Raw genomic sequence first — 19,921 nt, forward strand, 5'->3', positions numbered from 1 at the left:
TACCTAGTATGGTTTTGTCAATAGTTCAATGTACAATTGTGTTTGTTTGTACAGTGTCTCCTCCCCCCCCCCCTCAATGTACAGTGTTACTTGTTTATACAGTGTGCCCCCCGCCCCCCCCCCCCCCCCAACCACCTCCAATGTAAATTACCCAGTATGGTTGTCAATATCCCAATGTACCCGACCCCCCCCACCCAACCTCCAATGTACAGTTTCTACGTCAAATGTATATACTCCCTTTTCTTGACTCCTTCTGTATCACAAACAGTACTGTATTTGCAAATCTGGTATGTCATAAATGTATAGATGTAGCAGTACTGACTATCTGTATGTCATGTATGTCATATATGTCTATATGAATTGAAAATGGGGGACCCTGATGGAAACAAGACAAACGTCTTTCTCAGGTCTGCATCCCCTTAACAATTGTATGTATTGAGCCGTACTGTATTGTACCCATTCTGCAATCTGTTAAATAAAGTTTTCATTCATTCATTCATTCATCCTCGATACCTATCCTCGATACCAACACCTATCCTCGATACCAACACCTATCCTCAATACCAACACCTATCCTCAATACCAACACCTATCCTCTATACCAACACCTATCCTCGATACCAACACCTATCCTCGATACCAACACCTATCCTCGATACCAACACCTATCCTTGATACCAACACCTATCCTCGATACCAACACCTATCCTCGATACCAATACCTATCCTCTATACCAACACCTATCCTCGATACCAACACCTATCCTCGATAAACACCTATCCTCGATACCAACACCTATCCTCAATAGGGATGGGTACCTTTCACATTTGAACCGATACCGGTACCTGTGAATCGATACCGGTACCCAACGGTACCTTTTTTCGGTACTTTAGTCTCAAGAAATTTAATTTACCTACCTCAGTCGTAAAAAAAAAATCCAAACTTCAAATAACTACAATTTCGACATTTTTCGGCTTGTCATTGCTCCGACTGCTTTGTTGTTGAATCAAGTCAAATCCTAGGTAAGCATATATTGTGAGTGTGAACGTTGACATGAAAAAAAAAATTAAAATAAACGCTAAAAAATAAATAAAAAACATTTTTTTTTATTATTTTTTTGTTTCTCACTTGATTCGATACTCGGTAGTACCGACGTGTTTCGGTTCGGTACCTCAAAAGTACCGAATTCGGTACCCATCCCTAATCCTCAATACCAACACCTATCCTCGATACCAACACCTATCCTCAATACCAACACCTATCCTCGATACCAACACCTATCCTCGATACCAACACCTATCCTCTATACCAGTGATTCCCAACCTGGGGTCCGCCAGGGGGCGCAGGGGGTCCGCCAGACCACAGATGATTTGAGGTATTTTTTTTTGATTTTTTTTGTTGATTTTTTTTTTACTTTTTTTTTTTACTTTTTTTTTATCATCAGAAGCATGAATAGTCTCTCCACTACAATAAAAAATAAAGATAAATAAATAAACATCTAGACATGATTTTTGAACGTTAACAGTAGGCTACCGGGTAGCCACTAAAACGCGAATCAGTTGACTGTATCACTTTCTGTAGCTAGCCTAGCACGCTAGTTAACTTTCTCGGCTCGTCTGCAGTCAGCCGCCAGAGGCGAAAATGTGTGACAAACGAAAAGGAGATGACGGCAGCTCATCTGCAAAAAAAGTTAGGACCTACAGCAATCGCGAAAATTACATTATGGGCTTCACTGAGGGACCAGACAAACGACCTGAGTGTGTGATTTGTGGAGAAAAGTTGGCAAACTCGAGCCTGAAGCCCAGCAAGCTGAAGAGACATCAGGCGTCTAAGCACCCAGAAACCGTTGGGAAGGATCCAGACTTTTTTCGGAGGAAAGAACAGTCTCTCAAGGCGAACAAGCCTGTTGATGTTAGAGTAGCGTGGAGCAGGGGTGGCAGTGATTTACAGAAGGCTACCGAAGCCTCCTTTGAGTGTTCGCTTTTAATTGCAAAAGCAAAGAAACCGCACAATATTGGCGAGCAGCTCATCAAACCAGCCTGCATCAAAATGGTTTAGAAACTGTGCGGCCCACAGGTGGCGGATAGAATAAAATCAGTACCACTCTCGAACAATGTAGTGAAAGACCGAATTGATAAGATGTCAAGTGATTGCGAGCAGCAGCTGTCAGAAAAGCTTAGAAAGGGTCCATTTGCCATACAACTGGATGAAACTACAACTGTCGCAGACGAGGCTGTGCTCATCGTTTATGTGCAATATATTGAAAATGAGGATCTGAAGCAGGACATTCTCATGTCAGTCAACCTTACTACCACCACTCGAGGTGAGGATATTTTTACTGCAGTGGATTCTTACTTCATTCAACATAAATGCAAACCGTTCACCATTAGGGCCTGATTTGAGAGGATGAATACAGGATTTGAATATTGGCCAAAATTTTGAAATACATATGGTGCAAGATTAGATTTGTTGATTGAAGGCACAAGTCAAAGAAGCATAGTGGGTCTAATTATGATGCATATGCCTGTGTATAAGCAGTTTGTTATTAAAATGACAAAAAAGGTATTAAACCCAGCTAGGACAGATTCTCTCTGCTACTGATTGGAATTTCCTGTCTCATATTTAGTTTAATTTGTTGCATTGATTTGTTCCATAAATGCAAACCGTTCACCATTAGGGCCTGATTTGAGAGGATGAATACAGCATTTGAATATTGGCCAAACATTTTGAAATGCATATGGTGCAAGATGAGATTTGTTGATTGAAGGCACAAGTCAAAGAAGCATAGTGGGTCTAATTGTGATGCATATGCCTGTGTATAAGCAGTTTGTTATTAAAATGAAAAAAAAAAAAGTATTTTATGGTATCTTATTAGGAGGGGGTCCGCGAATTTCATCAGAGATGTTTGGGGGTCCCTGGGGGGAAAAAGGTTGGGAACCACTGCTCTATACCAACACCTATCCTCAATACCACCCCCTGGGGGCAGCAGAGGGGAAACACCACCCCCTGGGGGAACACAATCCTTTAAAACTAGGGATGAGTTTCTGCCAGTCTCCACATTCGATTTTCACGTCAGTCGAAAAATATATATATACTTTTTTTTTTTTTTATTATTATTATTATTATTATTTTTAAGTGAAGCAAACCATTCTTATTTAATAAATTTTTATATTTAGAGGCAGCCTAATCTTCATAGCCTAATTGATCTAGCAAGATGCACATGCTACTGTTTCTGTTTGTTTATTAAAACCGGTTGATAGAACAATGCAACGCTGTTATTATTATAGGCTACGATGGTGAACGGTGTCATTTTGATTTATTGTCGGTCAGCTGAGCCGATCAACGTTCTGAAGGATTATCTGAAGAAGTGCCTATTTATGTGCAATGCCCTTTGATTTGAATGATCCATTCTATTAAAAAGAATAACTGAATTGAACTGAAACTGAACATTTTAACTTTAATTTTCGATCTTAACACATTCCTGGCCAATCACGTATATAATATACGTTATTGGGAGCCAGCGGTTGACGGCCATAATCGTATATATACATTTTTTCCTTTATTCGCTTTTAATATCCTATTCAATGTCACGGAGCTGTATTTTGCCTGGAAAAGGCATATTGGGACTCCGAAGGTGCAGTACCGGCCATATCCTGGTAGTGGCGCTGTCTCGAGAAAGCAGTAACCCCTGTTGCAGACCGGGTGCCACACTGAAAACGCTCCGGGCAGACTTTTCTACTAACGTGAACCTATGGCTTCACCGGATCGCATTGAATAACCCTCGGGACCCCGGACTCACCATGCTGTGGTGGTTTATATCATGGGCCAAATGGACATATGATCTACCAGATGGCAAACAAATAATTGGAATATTCTTTTTGGAATCCGACCGGCCACAGGTAAGGACAATTTAACGTAAATTTCAGCTTGATCGTGCAAGGATTTTATAGCCATCCCCCTGATCAGCGTATGTTGTGGTAACGAATGCCGTTATTGGCAATCAATTAATCAGAAACGACCCCCCCCCCCCTTTCATGCATTCATGATGGAACATAATACCGATCATATGCATTTGGATTTTTAACTCTAGCGTGTGTATGGACGAAACGCCAATGGATTTAACGTTAGTAGCATCGCGCCTTATAAATAGCCTCACGGGAATTAGCCCTGATCATTCCGAAATAACACTCATATTCACCGCGGTATAAAACGGGAACGTATTGATGGAAAGATTATTTCTTTTTTGCATCTTGAACGGAAGGTTCATACTGTCAAATGACCATGATATTGTATCCATAGCTATAATATAAAATATAGATTTAGCTCTACAAAGTTTGTAATGGAAAGCTGGCGTTCCAGCCACATTCCAATGGCCCCGAATGCTTTTTTAACTCTCCCCTGAGAAGTACACAACTTCAACCCGTCACTAAGGCTATTCCATAATTGAACTCCCAAAATGTAAACACATCTAGCTTTTTCATTAGAGATGAAAATGATAAACCAAAAATTTAATAAACCTGCTACAGATCCGTGAGGAGGAGAGAGAGACGTCACACGGCGCGCGGGGGGGGGGGCACTCACTTGGCGTAGGCCTTCTCCAGCAGAGCTACCCAGAAGGCCGTGGGGGAGTGACAGCGGGAGAAGCAGAGCGCGGAGCCGACGCAGGGCAGGCGGTCGTCAACGGTTACCTCCGTCCAGTGGCCGCGCTGCCAGAGCCACAGCCGGAAGGAGCCCCTGTACCGGCCGTCACCCCACTGGGGCTGGTCCAGTGGCACCACCTGCAGGCGTTACAAGAACATTACACCCCAGGATCACTAACCCTAACCCTGTACCGGTCCGGTGGCTCCACCTGCAGGCGTTACAAGAACATTACACCCCAGGATCACTAACCCTAACCCTGTACCGGTCCGGTGGCTCCACCTACAGGTGTTACAAGAACATTACACCCCAGGATCACTAACCCTAACCCCGTAACCTGCCGTCACCCCACTGGGGCTGGTCCGGTGGCTCCACCTGCAGGCGTCACAAGAACATTACACCCCACTGGGGCTGGTCCGGTGGCTCCACCTGCAGGCGTCACAAGAACATTACACCCCACTGGGGCTGGTCCGGTGGCTCCACCTGCAGGCGTCACAAGAACATTACACCCCACTGGGGCTGGTCCGGTGGCTCCACCTGCAGGCGACACAAGAACATTACACCCCACTGGGGCTGGTCCGGTGGCTCCACCTGCAGGCGTCACAAGAACATTACACCCCACTGGGGCTGGTCCGGTGGCTCCACCTGCAGGCGACACAAGAACATTACACCCCACTGGGGCTGGTCCGGTGGCTCCACCTGCAGGCGTCACAAGAACATTACACCCCACTGGGGCTGGTCCGGTGGCACCACCTGCAGCCAGGGTTCCCACATACATTGCAAAAATGTGAGACAGCGACTCGTCAGATTTTATTAAAACAGAACCGTATGGACTCTCCCGACCCAGTTACTCAGACAGTATGACAAAGTCATTAATGTATATCTGTGGGGGGGCAAAAGGCCGCTATTTGGACGGGCCAAAATGTATGCAGCAAAGGAAAATGGCGGTTTATCCCTGCCTAAACTAGACTGGTATCACTATGCATTCTCGCTCTCCCAGCTCTCCAAACTGAATCACTCGTCTGAGGAGGCACCTGCTTGGGTCAAGATGGAGGAGGAAATGATATATCCCTCATCTCTGGAATCCTTCCTGACACAATCAGACAGACCTATACCTCTTAAAAACCCTTTGATGGCATTTATCAGGGAAACTTGGAATCAATCGCACAAAATGACTGGTGATAGCCCATACTTAACTACGAGAGCCTCTATATGGTATAATAAGAAACTAAAGATTGGGAAGAAATCAGTCATATGGGACGATTGGGTTAAAAGGGGGATACATGTACTAGGTGATATAGCCGGGGAGGATGGGGTTTTGCCTTTTGAGGATATTAAGGAGGATTTTGATATAGATAATAAAAACTTTTATAAATTCCTACAGATTAGACATTGTATATCGTCATCAATAGGAGGACCAAAGTGCGGCCCAATTACTGCAATTCAAGAAATATTCTATAAAGGATGGCGCAGGAAAGGCGGTGCGTCAAGATTTTATGATGTTATAAGAGAATACAATGCACCCAAATTGGCGGGTTTGAGATTGAGCTGGGAGAACGATGTACATGAGGAGATTACGGAGGAAATGTGGGAGAAACTGGTATCCAAATGGAGTAAATTCTCTAGGGAGGCGCAATCACAACTTATTTTTTACAAAGTACTGAACAGAAGCTATTGGACGCCTAGTAAACTGGCCAGACTGAAATTAAGGGACAGTGACATCTGCTGGAGACGTGAGAAGGAGACAGGCACTTTACTGCACATGTTGTACGAATGTGAGAAGGTCCGGAAAATGTGGGATCAAATTGTGATATTCCTAAGTAAGGTCCTGAATGTGAAGATAAATAACGCCCCAATGGCATGTGTTTTGGGTATAGTACCGAAAGGGATTAAACTGCCTAAATACCGGGGAATGTGGTATAGAATGGCCATGATATCAGGATGTAGAATTGCATTACGACATTGGAAATCACCTGTTGATATTACTTTTAAAGAATGGATGGAACTAATGTTTCGGACAGCATCATATGAAAGGGTGACATATAGAGTCGCAGGGAGAGAGGATATTTTCGCTGAGATATGGGACAGTTTTCTACACCTGACTGAACGATCTGAGGACAAATGAGTAAGATGGGATTACAATATTATCAAGGATGAATATGAAAAAGGGGATTTGATCTGATGGTACTTGTGCTCTATAATATATTATGTATATATGTACATATATTTTATGTCCGGATGGTGTGTCTATGGAACGGTCACTGTCTCTATCACACCCACATGTGCGCAGATATAGCCACATACAAGTATCTAGGATACACATATTCATATGTGTACATAATAGGTTTACACGCACTCATATACACAAGGATAAGGTATACACGTCAGGGGCACACATACATGCACATACTCATATATAGGAAATAGACATACATACACCTACATATACACATAGTTGAGATATAGGCTTTCACTGACACATAGGGGGATACACAAGTATATAGGAGACACACACAGGCGTAGCTGAAACGTAAAAAAATAAAAAAATAAAAGAGAAAAGAAAAGAAAAGATGCAGCACATACCTGCTCGCAGGTAGATCGGTCTACATGTAACGTATGACGTATATATATATCAGGGATGTATATGCACAATGTATAGTATGTTTTTTTTTTGTAAGTGCTTCTTTAATTTCCATGTCAGTTATTAGTGTATTTGTATGAGTCTCTTGCATGTTTTGTATGTTGTCACAAAAAATGAAAAAGGCGAATCTTGGATGTTGCATATTATGCTGTGAAAAGGTACTCTGTAAATAATGTAAAGATTTGTGCAAAAATATATAAAAAAAAAAAAAAAAACAGAACCGTATGTATATATTCTCTCCCCACCGTATGTATATTTCTCTCCCACCCACCCCCTCCTGTACAGTCTCATCCCCACCGTATGTATATACTCTCTGTCAGGATCTATGGGTAACAGTACTGTATATTTGCATATCATATATGTCACAAATGTAACAGTACTATATACCTGTACGTCATGTATGTCCCTATGCCATAAATGTCATGATGTCATATATGTTGTGCGTGTCATGAATGTCACTATGAATTGAAAATGGTGGACCCTGATGTAAACAAGACGAAAGTCTTTCTCTGGTCTGCATCCCCTTAACAATTGTGTGTATTGAGCCGTACTGTATTGTACCCATTCTGCAAGCTGTTAAATAAAATGTTCATTCATTCACACTATCACACTACAGACGGTTAACCGTAAAGTAAAGGGTTAACCCTTTGTCGTGTAGCAGTGAAAAGGGTTAACTTTCTGTATTGTCGCAGAGAAAGGGTTAACCGTTTGGTAGTGTGGCAGTGTAAGGGTTAACCAACTAACTAACTAACTAACTAACTAACTAACTAATTCATTCTACCATCCAAATTTAAAAGTGTTGGTGATCGGGCTTTCTCAACAACGTGCTGCACCCCGACTCTGGAACTCCCTCCTCCCTCAGACCATCAGAGACTCTCCCTCACGCTCCACCTTCAAATCCAGACTCAAACCTCACCTGTTCTCCCTAGCATTCAACCTTCCCTAGGCCTAACAAAAATAATGGTTTGGTTCCGGTTGCCGACCGACCCTACCGATTTAGATGCGACCCAATTTATTTTATGAGTTTAAAAAAAATTTATATTAAAAATAAAATAAAATAAAAATAAATCTTTTTTTACAATAAAGTTTCATAAAAATCTTAGTCAAACCTTTAGTATTATGGATATTAAACATGCTGGCAGAGTACATGCATCCATGTTGTCGTGAACATTTGAATTAAATAAATAAATTCCCTATCCATAGTCGCCGTGGGAAGAGATAAAATAAAAAAATAAAATAAAATAAATTCCCTACCTACTCATGGCCTTAACACTTTGGTTGCCTAAGGTTAAATTCATGATATACCATAGATTGCCAGCGCTATTTGTCTATGGAGAAAGTCCCCTTCTTTGCAGGACTATAACTTTTTAAATTCTATTGCTACATTGCCATTATTAGGGCCCATTCAAAGTCCTATATGTATTGTTCATTGTGTAGCAACGTTAAACTTTTTCATTCACATATTCATAGTAAAGTATGGTCTAATGTATAAGTATGTTTTCATCTCTTTCTGCAGCTTTCTCCAGAACGTGATCTATAGCCCCAAATACATTATATTGATGATGCAATACAGTTTTATGGCAATCAGCGCGATATAAAAAATTACAACTAGACGTACTTCTAGAAGTTACTACACGTCATCTGATGTTGACCGGATGGGCTAGGGGCCGTTTATAATTCCGTGGGCAGCGTTATACCAATCATCTAATGTGGGTCAAATGTTGATAATAGCAGTTAGTATCGAAGACGGTAACGTTACACGCTAAAACTCACCCCAGTCTCCGTGCGCCGTTGGGCGATCATCGTAGAGTTGAAATCTTATCATTATGGGATGTAAATTTACCCGGTCCATCTCCAGCTTGTATAATGGTATATACGTCCAAATCATGTTGTTTATCGAGTTATTGGCAATCGATCACTGTGTAGCGTGACGAGCCAGAGTCGCGGGACCTATAGCGAGCACCCGGAAGTACTACGGACGTAGCACAACCTCTATGCCACTTCCTGTTAAAGCGATTGCGCCGATCGGCCACCAGATGGCGCTCCTGAACCGCCAGAGAGCTCAGTGGGTCCTGCTGGTGGATCTCAGGCCAGCGGAGGGGACATATGAATCCGATCGCAGATTTTTGAAATATTGATATAAGGACGCTGTACAGCGTCCCCCGGCAACTTGAGCATGGCCAGCAATGACGTCAAAACACGTTTCATGGCAGTCAAAGTGTTAACTGACAACCAACAGGAACCAAACAATTTTTTTGTATGCCCTACCCATAACCACCCTCCTCCAACCTGTCACCTCCTTTTGCCCTGCCCTACCTTCTCTCCTCTCCTGGATGGCTGGCTGGCTGACTCCACATGTATCGGAGGAGGCGCGTGGTAGTTCTACACACCCTCCCCAGGCCGACAGTGGGGCAATGCGCGAGCGACGACCAGGAAGCGAATTGGCATAACAACTAAATTGGGATAACGGGTGAGAAATGCAGAAAAGCCCAAAAATAAATTGAATCACTTTTTTTTAAACAAGATCATGCGCTTGTTGCTCCACCTTGTTCATGAGGTGTTTGTTCTTCAGCAGGATGGCGCAGGCGCACAGGAACCAGCAGTCCCCCAGGGAGCCCTGCATGGCGTGGCCCTCGCTGATGTCGTCGGGGAAGAGCACCGGGGAGCGACACAGCTTCTGGAGAGGTGGAGCACAGGAGATTTGATTTGATTTGATTTTTATTTGTCTCGAACATAAGAAACATAAAACAAGTTTAAAAAACAAAAAGGTAAATAGTCAAAGACTATTTCCATACAATAAGTGTTCGAGAAGGAACAGGGGGAAGTAAAACAACTTGTCAAGCCCTGCCCCTTCCTTACAATATTTGACATTATAATTTAATAAAAATAAAAATAATAGGCGCCCCAGTGGCGAACCACATGGCGCGCTCAGCCGCGACACACGGCCGACCCGGGTTCGACTCCCGAGCCCGTCGTTGTTTGCCGAGTGTCTTCCCCCCCACTCTGTCTCCCGTTCCTCCTCTGTCTCTCTCTACTGGACTGCCCAGTAGAATAAATAAAGCGATAAAACGCCAAAAAAATATATTTAAAAAAAAGAATAATAATAATATTATAACAAATAATAAAAAATAAAATAAAAGTACAGTTTTTTATATATCCAAATGAGAAAAAATAATAGGCAGGCACATTACTGCTCAAGCTCCTCTCTCTTATGTGTCCATAAGTGCTTGTTTATAGCTACCTTTAAATGTATTGACATTTTTGCTTAATTTTATATTCGCATCCAGACCATTCCAGAGTGATACCCCACAAACTGCAATGCACATACTTTTAAGAGTTGTATGTACCATAGGTTGCTTTAAAGCTAATGTCCCTCTAAAATTATAAACACTCTCTCTAGCCATGAACATTATTTTAATGTTGCTTGGTAATTTGTTTTTTTATTGCCAGAAACATAATTTGTGCAGATTTGAATTAGATTAAGTCCATGAATTTTAATGTTTGACTCCTTACAAACAGACTATTTGTGTGATCTAAATATCTACCATGATGTACTATCCGTATGGCTCTTTTTTGCAGTGTGCATATCTTTTGTAAGTTGCTTTTATAAGTATTTCCCCAGGTTTCAACACAATATGATAGAAAAATCAATACAGAGACTGGGAGGAGAACACCAGACAGAAGAAGAACCATCCATATCCCAGACGGGGCCCTAACCTGCGGACGGCACCAGGTGATGGCACCCTGTAGCCTGGCAATGGGGGTGGAGTAATCGGAGAACAGGGACGTGTCGTCAGAGGGGAAGTCCAGGTCTTTGAACAGACCGTCCCCTCCTCCTCCACCCCTCTCCTCCTCTTTCATGGCTTCTGCTTCTCTGGACCCGGGTGGTCTGGTCTGGTGCTGGTCGCCCATCAGCCGTCTGTGACTGCCGCCATTGCATTCCCTGGGAAATAAACCAGCCACATACACAGTACCCGTTAGTTACAGTACCCCAGTTAGGACAGCAGCCGAAACCCGTCCAATCTTTCGCCGTCGACTAAAGACGCACTTCTTCAACCATTATCTGAAATAAAATAAAAAATAAAATAAAAAATATCTAACCCCAACTAACCTTACTGTCATGCACTTGTCCTAATAAACTAACCTACACTGTAGCACTCAACACTTTGATGAACATTGTTACTCAGCTGATAGAGTTGTGCCCTTCCTGATGACCTGTCGTACAGAACTTGTAAGTCGCTTTGGATAAAAGCGTTTCAGCTAAATTACTAAATGTAAATGTACCTGCTATGAAATGAATAGTTTGCAGATGTATTAGGTTATGATATTGTGATGACTCCGAGCAGCACGCATACACACAGGCACGCACACACACACACACACACACACACACACACACACACACACACACACACACACACACACACACACACACACACACACACACACACACACACACACACACACACACACACACACACACACACATCATTTCCCTTCGGATTGTCCTGAGAACTGCAAACCCCCCCCAATCATTCAGATCATATTATTATTGCATATTATCATACATGCATACATTCATTATCATACATACTTCATACACATTATCAAACATATATACATATTCCAGGTAGTATAGCGTATTTTTTGTTATTTCGATTATGTCACTTGTTTTGAATGTCACCTCTGCACCTTGGGAGGCTGTGGCCAATAAAGCAACACCAAGAACATTTGTCCGACTAGTACTACGCCATCCTTTGTGGGAGTTTGGAGGGGAGCGAAAAAGGACCCCGGCCGTCACAGATATGAATCGTTTACATATGTATTAGGTTATGGTGTTATTTGTCAACTTGAGCCAATACAAATGTGATGTGATGAATTGAAAATGGGGGACCCTGATGTAAAACGAGACGAAAGTCTTTCTCTGGTCTGCATCCCCCTTAACAATTGTGTGTATTGAGCCGTACTGTATTGTACCCATTCTGCAATCTGTTAACACAATCTTCAATCAATCAATGTTTCCCTGTGAACTGTTGAAAATAAATGGTTTACATACTAAAAAATAAAAGCACCACACATGCACCATCAAAACTACTTAAATCCCAGCTGTACACATTTTCCACAATGAATTAAGCTATGTGGTGGTATTCCACAACACCCAGCTGAGCAGCACCCACAACAAGAGAGACCGGTATATATTCTCTGTTAGGATCTCTGGGTAACAGTACTGCATATATGTCACAAATGTAACAGTACTATACCTGTATGTCATGTATGTCCCTATGCCATAAATGTCATGATGTCATGTATGTTGTGTATGTCATAAATGTAACAGTACTATATACCAGTATGTCCCTATGCCATAAATGTCATGTATGTTGTGTATGTCATGATGAATTGAAAATGGGGGACCCTGATGTAAACCAGACGAAACGTCTTTCTCTGGTCTGCATCCCCTTAACAATTGTGTGTATTGAGCCGTACTGTACTGTACTGTACCCATTCTGCAATCTGTTAAATAACGTTTTCATTCATTCATTCATTCATTCATTCATTCATACCTTGCTCCATATTATTGTCCTGGATCCTCTGTCGGTCTGATCCCAGTCTGTTTGTTGTGATGCTGCTGTTATAGCTCGGGATGCACAGATCATGTGCAGCTGGCTTGCTCGTATGATGGCTGTATCTTGAAATCGACCTTATTATTATTATTATCATCACGTTCAGAAGTCCCCAGAGAGTATTTATCAATAATTCAATAATAATATGATGCTAGAACGTCCAAACCAAAGACATTGGGAAGAAGCCTCTTCCGGAAAGACACGCCCAGGCCATTCAAAATGTGAATCCTTACTATGTTTTGCATAGTAGCTACGTAAATATAAATACACCCAACACATTAAGTGTTTATGAAGCAATATTTCCGCAATCCAACGATATGATCTCCAGTGCCAGTGGTGCAGCTGCAGGGCCCATCCCCCCGACCTGCTGCAGGACAGTAGCTGCGCCTGCGCTGTGACGCGCGTCGTGACGACATCGTCCTCCTTCCTCTCTATGTGGTTAATGGCGGGTCGCAACCACCGAAAGGCGCATACCGCCACCTACTGTACAACCCAGCAACTGGAGCGGATAAGGCAAGAATCAAGAAACAAGAAGAGGTTTATTTGTCACATACATGAGGGCATACAGTGAAATGCGGGTGATCATGCCAAGTTCCTGAGAAACTGGTTCCCTATATACACTACTATACAATTTACTATTTTAACTCTTTAACTCCTTAAAGTATCTAAACTATACTATACACAGTACCTCCTTCCTTTAAAGTGACTTTCTATTTTTTAAAGTGACATTTTGTTTAAAGTGATTGTTTTAGCGGTTTCCGCATGAGTGTGTGTGTGTGTCTGACTGTGTGCGTGTGTGTGTGTGTGTGTGTCTGTGTGCGTGTGTCTGTCTGTCTGTCTGTCTGTCTGTCTGTCTGTCTGTCTGTCTGTCTGTCTGTCTGTCTGTCTGTCTGTCTGTCTGTGTGTGTGTGCTCATGTGTACTTGTGAGTGGAGTGTTCAGTGTTCAGTGAAAATAAAATAAATTTGAAAACAACAAAGAAAAGAAAACAATAAAGAAAACAACAAACCCAGAACAAACAAAACAAAATACCCTAACCCTAACCTCACCACCCTATACTAACTTAAAAAAAAAAAAAAAAAAACCTAAACGCAAACTAAATGAAAAGAAATCAAATTCAACAGTGTCTTCTTCTTCTTCTTCTTCTTTTGCTTTACTGCAGGCTAGACGGCGTTTTACTGCCTCTCACTGTTACGACTCAAGTACTGCACACTGTCCTTGCTCTGGCTTCACACCCATCATCACACCTAGCTGGTTTGACTGGATATTGGAAATTAATATTCGACTGAATATTGCAACTTTGCGACCAAGGTGGTGTAGTTACAAAGCCAACACAGTAATTTCAAGTCTTTACATTATAGTAGAGTTTGGGTATACCAGCTAGCCTCACACCTTGAGGTTCAGCAGGTCAGTAGAGAAGATTCATGTAATCATAGCCCCTTTCGGGACTGTAAAATCACGCCAACATTGTTGGACGAGCGAAACGCTCTGTGAATACACAGTCCCTTCTACGATGATGTAAATATCCTATAATTAAGTCTGTTGCGCTTTTCTTTATCAAAATGCTTGTTGTACAGATGTCGTGTCGCACAGAAATTACTCAAAGGTACTCACAGTTGCACAAGTGTTTCAGACAGACACGCTAGGGTTTGAAAGCTCGGCGTTGCTAATAAACATTTAAAATAATTTTAATAAACTGTGTCTCTGTGTCTCTCTGCAGTCTGATCTATCTGTGTCTCTGTCTCTCTGGGGTTATAATCTGAGGGGAGAACACAATTTAAAAGTGCTAAATGTACGCACTACCATGAGAAGACACTGCATCTCGATATGTGGAGTGAAACTGTGGAACAGTCTAAATGTGGTGCTAAAGCAATGTCCAAACATGAGACAATTCAAACTGATGTATAAGGAAATGATGTTCACAAGGTACAGGGATGAGGAAGGGACTTGATATTCACGGGTGTTTACATTTTTATTTTATTTCTTTCATGTTTTACATATAATATATGTAAAACATGAAAGAAATAAAATAAAAATATATTATCGTTTTTGTTTTTTTGTTTTGCATATATATATATATATATTTTCTTTTTTTCTTTTTTTATGTTTTAAAATAGTACACTCATTTGAGTAGTGGAAAAGGGGTAGGATTAAATAAGTGTATACTTCTTCCTACTCCTTTTCGAACATGTAGATTGAGTTGTGTTTTGCTTTTGTTATTGTTTGTTTGTATTCATTGCATGTTCGAAATAAAGATTTCAATTCAAATCAAATCTCTCTGTGTCTCTGTCTCTGTGTCTCTCTGCAGTCTGATCTCTCTGTGTCTCTGTCTCTGTGTCTCTCTGCAGTCTGATCTCTCTGTGTGTCTGTCTCTGTGTCTCTCTGCAGTCTGATCTCTGTGTCTCTGTCTCTGTGTCTCTCTGCAGTCTGATCTCTCTGTGTCTCTGTCTCTGTGTCTCTCTGCAGTCTGATCTCTCTGTGTCTCTGTGTCTCTCTGCAGTCTGATTTCTCTGTGTCTCTCTGTGTCTCTGTGTCTCTCTGTGTCTCTATGTGTCTCTGTGTCTCTCTGTGTCTCTATGTGTCTCTGTGTCTCTGTCTCTGTGTCTCTCTGCAGTCTGATCTCTCTGTGTCTCTGTGTCTCTATGTGTCTATGTGTCTCTCTGTGTCTCTGTCTCTCTGTGTCTCTGTCTCTCTGTGTCTCTCTGTGTCTCTCTGTGTCTCTCTGTGTCTCTCTGTCTCTCTGTGTCTCTCTGTGTCTCTATGTGTCTCTGTGTCTCTCTGTGTCTCTGTCTCTATGTGTCTCTATGTGTCTCTGTGTCTCTCTGTGTCTCTCTGTCTCTCTGTGTCTCTGTGTCTCTCTGTGTCTCTGTGTCTCTCTGTCTCTCTGTGTCTCTCTGTGTCTCTCTGTCTCTCTGTGTCTATCTGTGTCTCTCTGTGTCTCTATGTGTCTCTGTGTCTCTCTGTGTCTCTCTGTGTCTCTCTGTCTCTCTGTGTCTCTGTGTCTCTCTGTGTCTCTGTGTCTCTCTGTCTCTCTGTGTCTCTGTGTCTCTCTGTGTCTCTGTGTCTCTCTGACCTCTCTGTCTCGGTGTCTCTCTGTGTCTCTGTGTCTCTCTGTGTCTCTATGTCTCTCTGTCCTCTGACCTCTCTGTGTCTCTCTGTGTCTCTGTGTCTCTATGTGTCTCTCTGTCTCTCTGTGTCTCTCTGTGTCTCTGTGTCTCTCTGTGTCTCTCTGTGTCTCTCTGTCTCTCTGTCCTCTGACCTCTCTGTGTCTCTCTGTCTCTCTGTGTCTCTGTGTCTCTGTGTCTCTCTGTCTCTCTGTGTCTCTGTGTCTCTCTGTGTCTCTGTGTCTCTCTGTGTCTCTCTGTGTCTCTGTGTCTCTCTGTGTCTCTCTGTGTCTCTCTGTCTCTCTGTGTCTCTCTGTCCTCTGACCTCTCTGTGTCTCTCTGTGTCTCTGTGTCTCTATGTGTCTCTCTGTCTCTCTGTGTCTCTCTGTGTCTCTGTGTCTCTGTGTCTCTCTGTGTCTCTGTGTCTCTGTGTCTCTGTCTCTCTGTGTCTCTGTGTCTCTGTGTCTCTCTGTGTCTCTGTGTCTCTCTGTGTCTCTCTGTCTCTCTGTCTCTCTCTGTCTCTCTGTCTCTCTGTGTCTCTCTGTGTCTCTCTGTCTCTCTGTGTCTCTCTGTGTCTCTGTGTCTCTCTGTGTCTCTGTGTCTCTCTGTCTCTCTGTGTCTCTGTGTCTCTCTGTGTCTCTCTGTGTCTCTCTGTGTCTCTGTGTCTCTGTGTCTCTCTGTGTCTCTGTGTCTCTCTGTCTCTATGTGTCTCTGTGTCTCTCTGTGTATCTGTGTCTCTCTGTGTCTCTCTGTGTCTCTCTGTGTCTCTGTGTCTCTCTGTGTCTCTGTGTCTCTATGTGTCTCTCTGTCTCTCTGTGTCTCTCTGTCCTCTGACCTCTCTGTCTCTCTGTGTCTCACTGTCCTCTGACCTCTCTGTGTCTCTCTGTCCTCTGACCTCTCTGTCTCTCTGTGTCTCTCTGTCCTCTGACCTCTCTGTGTCTCTGTGTCTCTGTGTCTCTCTGTGTCTCTCTGTGTCTCTCTGTGTCTCTGTGTCTCTCTGTCTCTCTGTCTCTCTGTCTCTCTGTGTCTCTGTGTCTCTGTGTCTCTCTGTGTCTCTCTGTGTCTCTCTGTGTCTCTCTGTGTCTCTATGTCTCTCTGTGTCTCTGTGTCTCTCTGTGTCTCTCTGTCTCTCTGTGTCTATGTCTCTCTGTGTCTCTCTGTGTCTCTGTGTCTCTCTGTGTCTCTCTGAAGTCTGATCTCTCTGTGTCTCTCTGTGTCTCTCTGTGTCTCTGTGTCTCTCTGTGTCTCTGTGTCTCTATGTCTCTCTGTGTCTCTGTGTCTCTGTGTCTATCTGTATCTCTCTGTGTCTCTGTGTCTCTCTGTGTCTCTGTGTCTCTCTGACCTCTGACCTCTGTGTCTCTCTGCAGTCTGGACTCTCTAAGCTTCTGCACCGAGACGGGGTTTTCAGTGTAATCTGTGCAGCAAAATCTCACGGGACCTTCTGGAGAATAAAAGCATTACAGAAACCTGTTAGACATGATGGGGAGGAAGGATAATAAGGTCAGGCGGAGGATTTTCGAGGTACGTGATGATGAGTCACAGCGGTGTAAAAATAGCACTGTGGCAAAAAAACAAAAAACGAGGCGCTGCTCAGGAAACACCTTGTAACTCCACCAGGTGTCCGGCTCAGCTTCTTCCCCCAGGCCATCAGAACACTGAACACTGAACTCACAAGTACACATGAGCACACACACACACACACACACACACACACACACACACACACACACACACACACACACACACACACACACACACACACACACACACACACACACACGCACACACACACACACACACACACGCGCGCGCTCGCACGCACGCACACACACACACAGACACACACACACACACAACACTCATGCGGCAACCGCTAAAACAATCACTTTAAACAAAATGTCACTTTAAATAATGGAAAAGTCACTTTAAAGGAGGGAGGTACTGTATAGTATAGTTTAGATACATTAAGAGTTAAGAGTGTAAATTGTATAGTAGTGTACATAGGAACCAGTTTATCAGGAACTTAGCATGTCTTTTTTTTTACCATGCATACCTTGTGTCTTACCTATTTTCTTTTTTTTCTACGCCTATTTTTATTATTGTATTTTGCACAATCGATGCGGGCATGACCACCCGCATTTCACTGTATGCCCTGGTATGTATGTGACAAATAAACCTCTTGGTTCAGAGCAGGCAGTTATCACATGTTTTCCACGTCACAGACCCTCAGACTGATATATAAGGGGTCACGGACCCTCAGACTGATATATAAGGGGCCACGGACCCTCAGACTGATATATAAGGGGCCACGGACCCTCAGACTGATATATAAGGGGCCACGGACCCTCAGACTGATATATAAGGGGCCACGGGCCCTCAGACTGATATGTAAGAGGGTCACAGACCCTCAGACTGATATATAAGGGGTCACGGACCCTCAGACTGATATATAAGGGGCCACGGACCCTCAGACTGATATATAAGGGGCCACGGACCCTCAGACTGATATGTTAGGGGTCACAGGCCCTCAGACTGATATGTAAGGGGTCACAGACCCTCAGACTGATATATAAGGGGTCACGGACCCTCAGACTGATATATAAGGGGTCACGGACCCTCAAACTGATATATAAGGGGTCACAGACCCTCAGACTGATATATAAGGGGTCACGGACCCTCAAACTGATATATAAGGGGTCACGGACCCTCAAACTGATATATAAGGGGCCACGGACCCTCAGACTGATATGTAAGGGGTCACGGACCCTCAGACTGTTAACCTTCTGTAGTGTGGTAGTGGAAGGTTAACCTTCTGCAGTGTGGTAGTGAAAGGGTTAACCTTCTGCAGTGTGGTAGTGAAAGGTTAACCTTCTGCAGTGTGGTAGTGAAAGGGTTAACCTTCTGCAGTGTGGTAGTGAAAGGGTTAACCTTCTGTAGTGTGGTAGTGGAAGGTTAACCTTCTGCAGTGTGGTAGTGAAAGGGTTAACCTTCTGTAGTGTGGTAGTGAAAGGGTTAACCTTCTGCAGTGTGGTAGTGAAAGGTTAACCTTCTGCAGTGTGGTAGTGAAAGGGTTAACCTTCTGCAGTGTGGTAGTGAAAGGTTAACCTTCTGCAGTGTGGTAGTGAAAGGGTTAACCTTCTGCAGTGTGGTAGTGAAAGGGTTAACCTTATGTAGTGTGGTAGTGAAAGGGTTAACCTTCTGCAGTGTGGTAGTGAAAGGTTAACCTTCTGTAGTGTGGTAGTGAAAGGGTTAACCTTCTGCAGTGTGGTAGTGAAATGGTTAACCTTCTGTAGTGTGGTAGTGAAAGGTTAACCTTCTGTAGTGTGGTAGTGAAAGGGTTAACCTTCTGTAGTGTGGTAGTGAAAGGGTTAACCTTCTGCAGTGTGGTAGTGAAAGGGTTAACCTTCTGTAGTGTGGTAGTGAAAGGGTTAACCTTCTGCAGTGTGGTAGTGGAAGGGTTAAATACCGTGGCAGGTGGAAACGTGACCCTCGCCTCTTCGGACCGCAGGCCTCTTGTTCCACGGAACCCGCCGGAAGCCTCTGTCTTGAGATGTATTTGGGTCAGATAGGAAGCGTGACATACAGGCCTCATTGTTGGTTCAAACCCCCCCCCCCCCCCCCCTACCGCTGTGGGGCAATACGAGGTAGCTATACTCACTGCAACGTTTATGCATGTTGGTAAAAAAAAAGATACAGGATGTTGCCACGTTTGACCATTAACTATCGTGTGGGGTGAAATACGCTGATGCAGATGTGATGTACCGTGTAATGGAGCTTTTATTTTATTATTATTATTACATTACGTGTCACATTTCCCCTTTGTGTTCTCTTTGTGAATTGTTGTATATTTGGTACAAATTATTTTTTATTTGATCAAATCTTTTATTTTCTCTTTTTTCCACATAGAATATAAAACA

The 19,921-nt window shown here is 43.1% G+C and overlaps 1 protein-coding gene across 1 annotated transcript in view; it reads right to left on the reverse strand.

The window, feature by feature from the left end:
- The window catches only part of capn10 (calpain 10), a 47,321-nt gene extending 34,073 nt beyond the window's left edge, over positions 1-13,248 (reverse strand). Inside the window, exons 1-4 of the mRNA XM_084312257.1 lie at positions 12,842-13,248; positions 10,998-11,223; positions 9,826-9,957; positions 4,583-4,779 (exon numbers count right to left, since the gene is read on the reverse strand). Coding sequence (XP_084168383.1) covers positions 4,583-4,779; positions 9,826-9,957; positions 10,998-11,192 — 524 coding nt within the window. The 5' untranslated portion in view covers positions 11,193-11,223; positions 12,842-13,248. The remainder of the gene's footprint in view (positions 1-4,582; positions 4,780-9,825; positions 9,958-10,997; positions 11,224-12,841) is intronic.
- Between the last annotated feature and the right edge of the window lie 6,673 nt (positions 13,249-19,921).

Source organism: Notolepis coatsorum (assembly GCF_963971535.1).
Source record: "Notolepis coatsorum genome assembly, chromosome: 4".
Classification (NCBI taxonomy): domain Eukaryota; kingdom Metazoa; phylum Chordata; class Actinopteri; order Aulopiformes; family Paralepididae; genus Notolepis; species Notolepis coatsorum.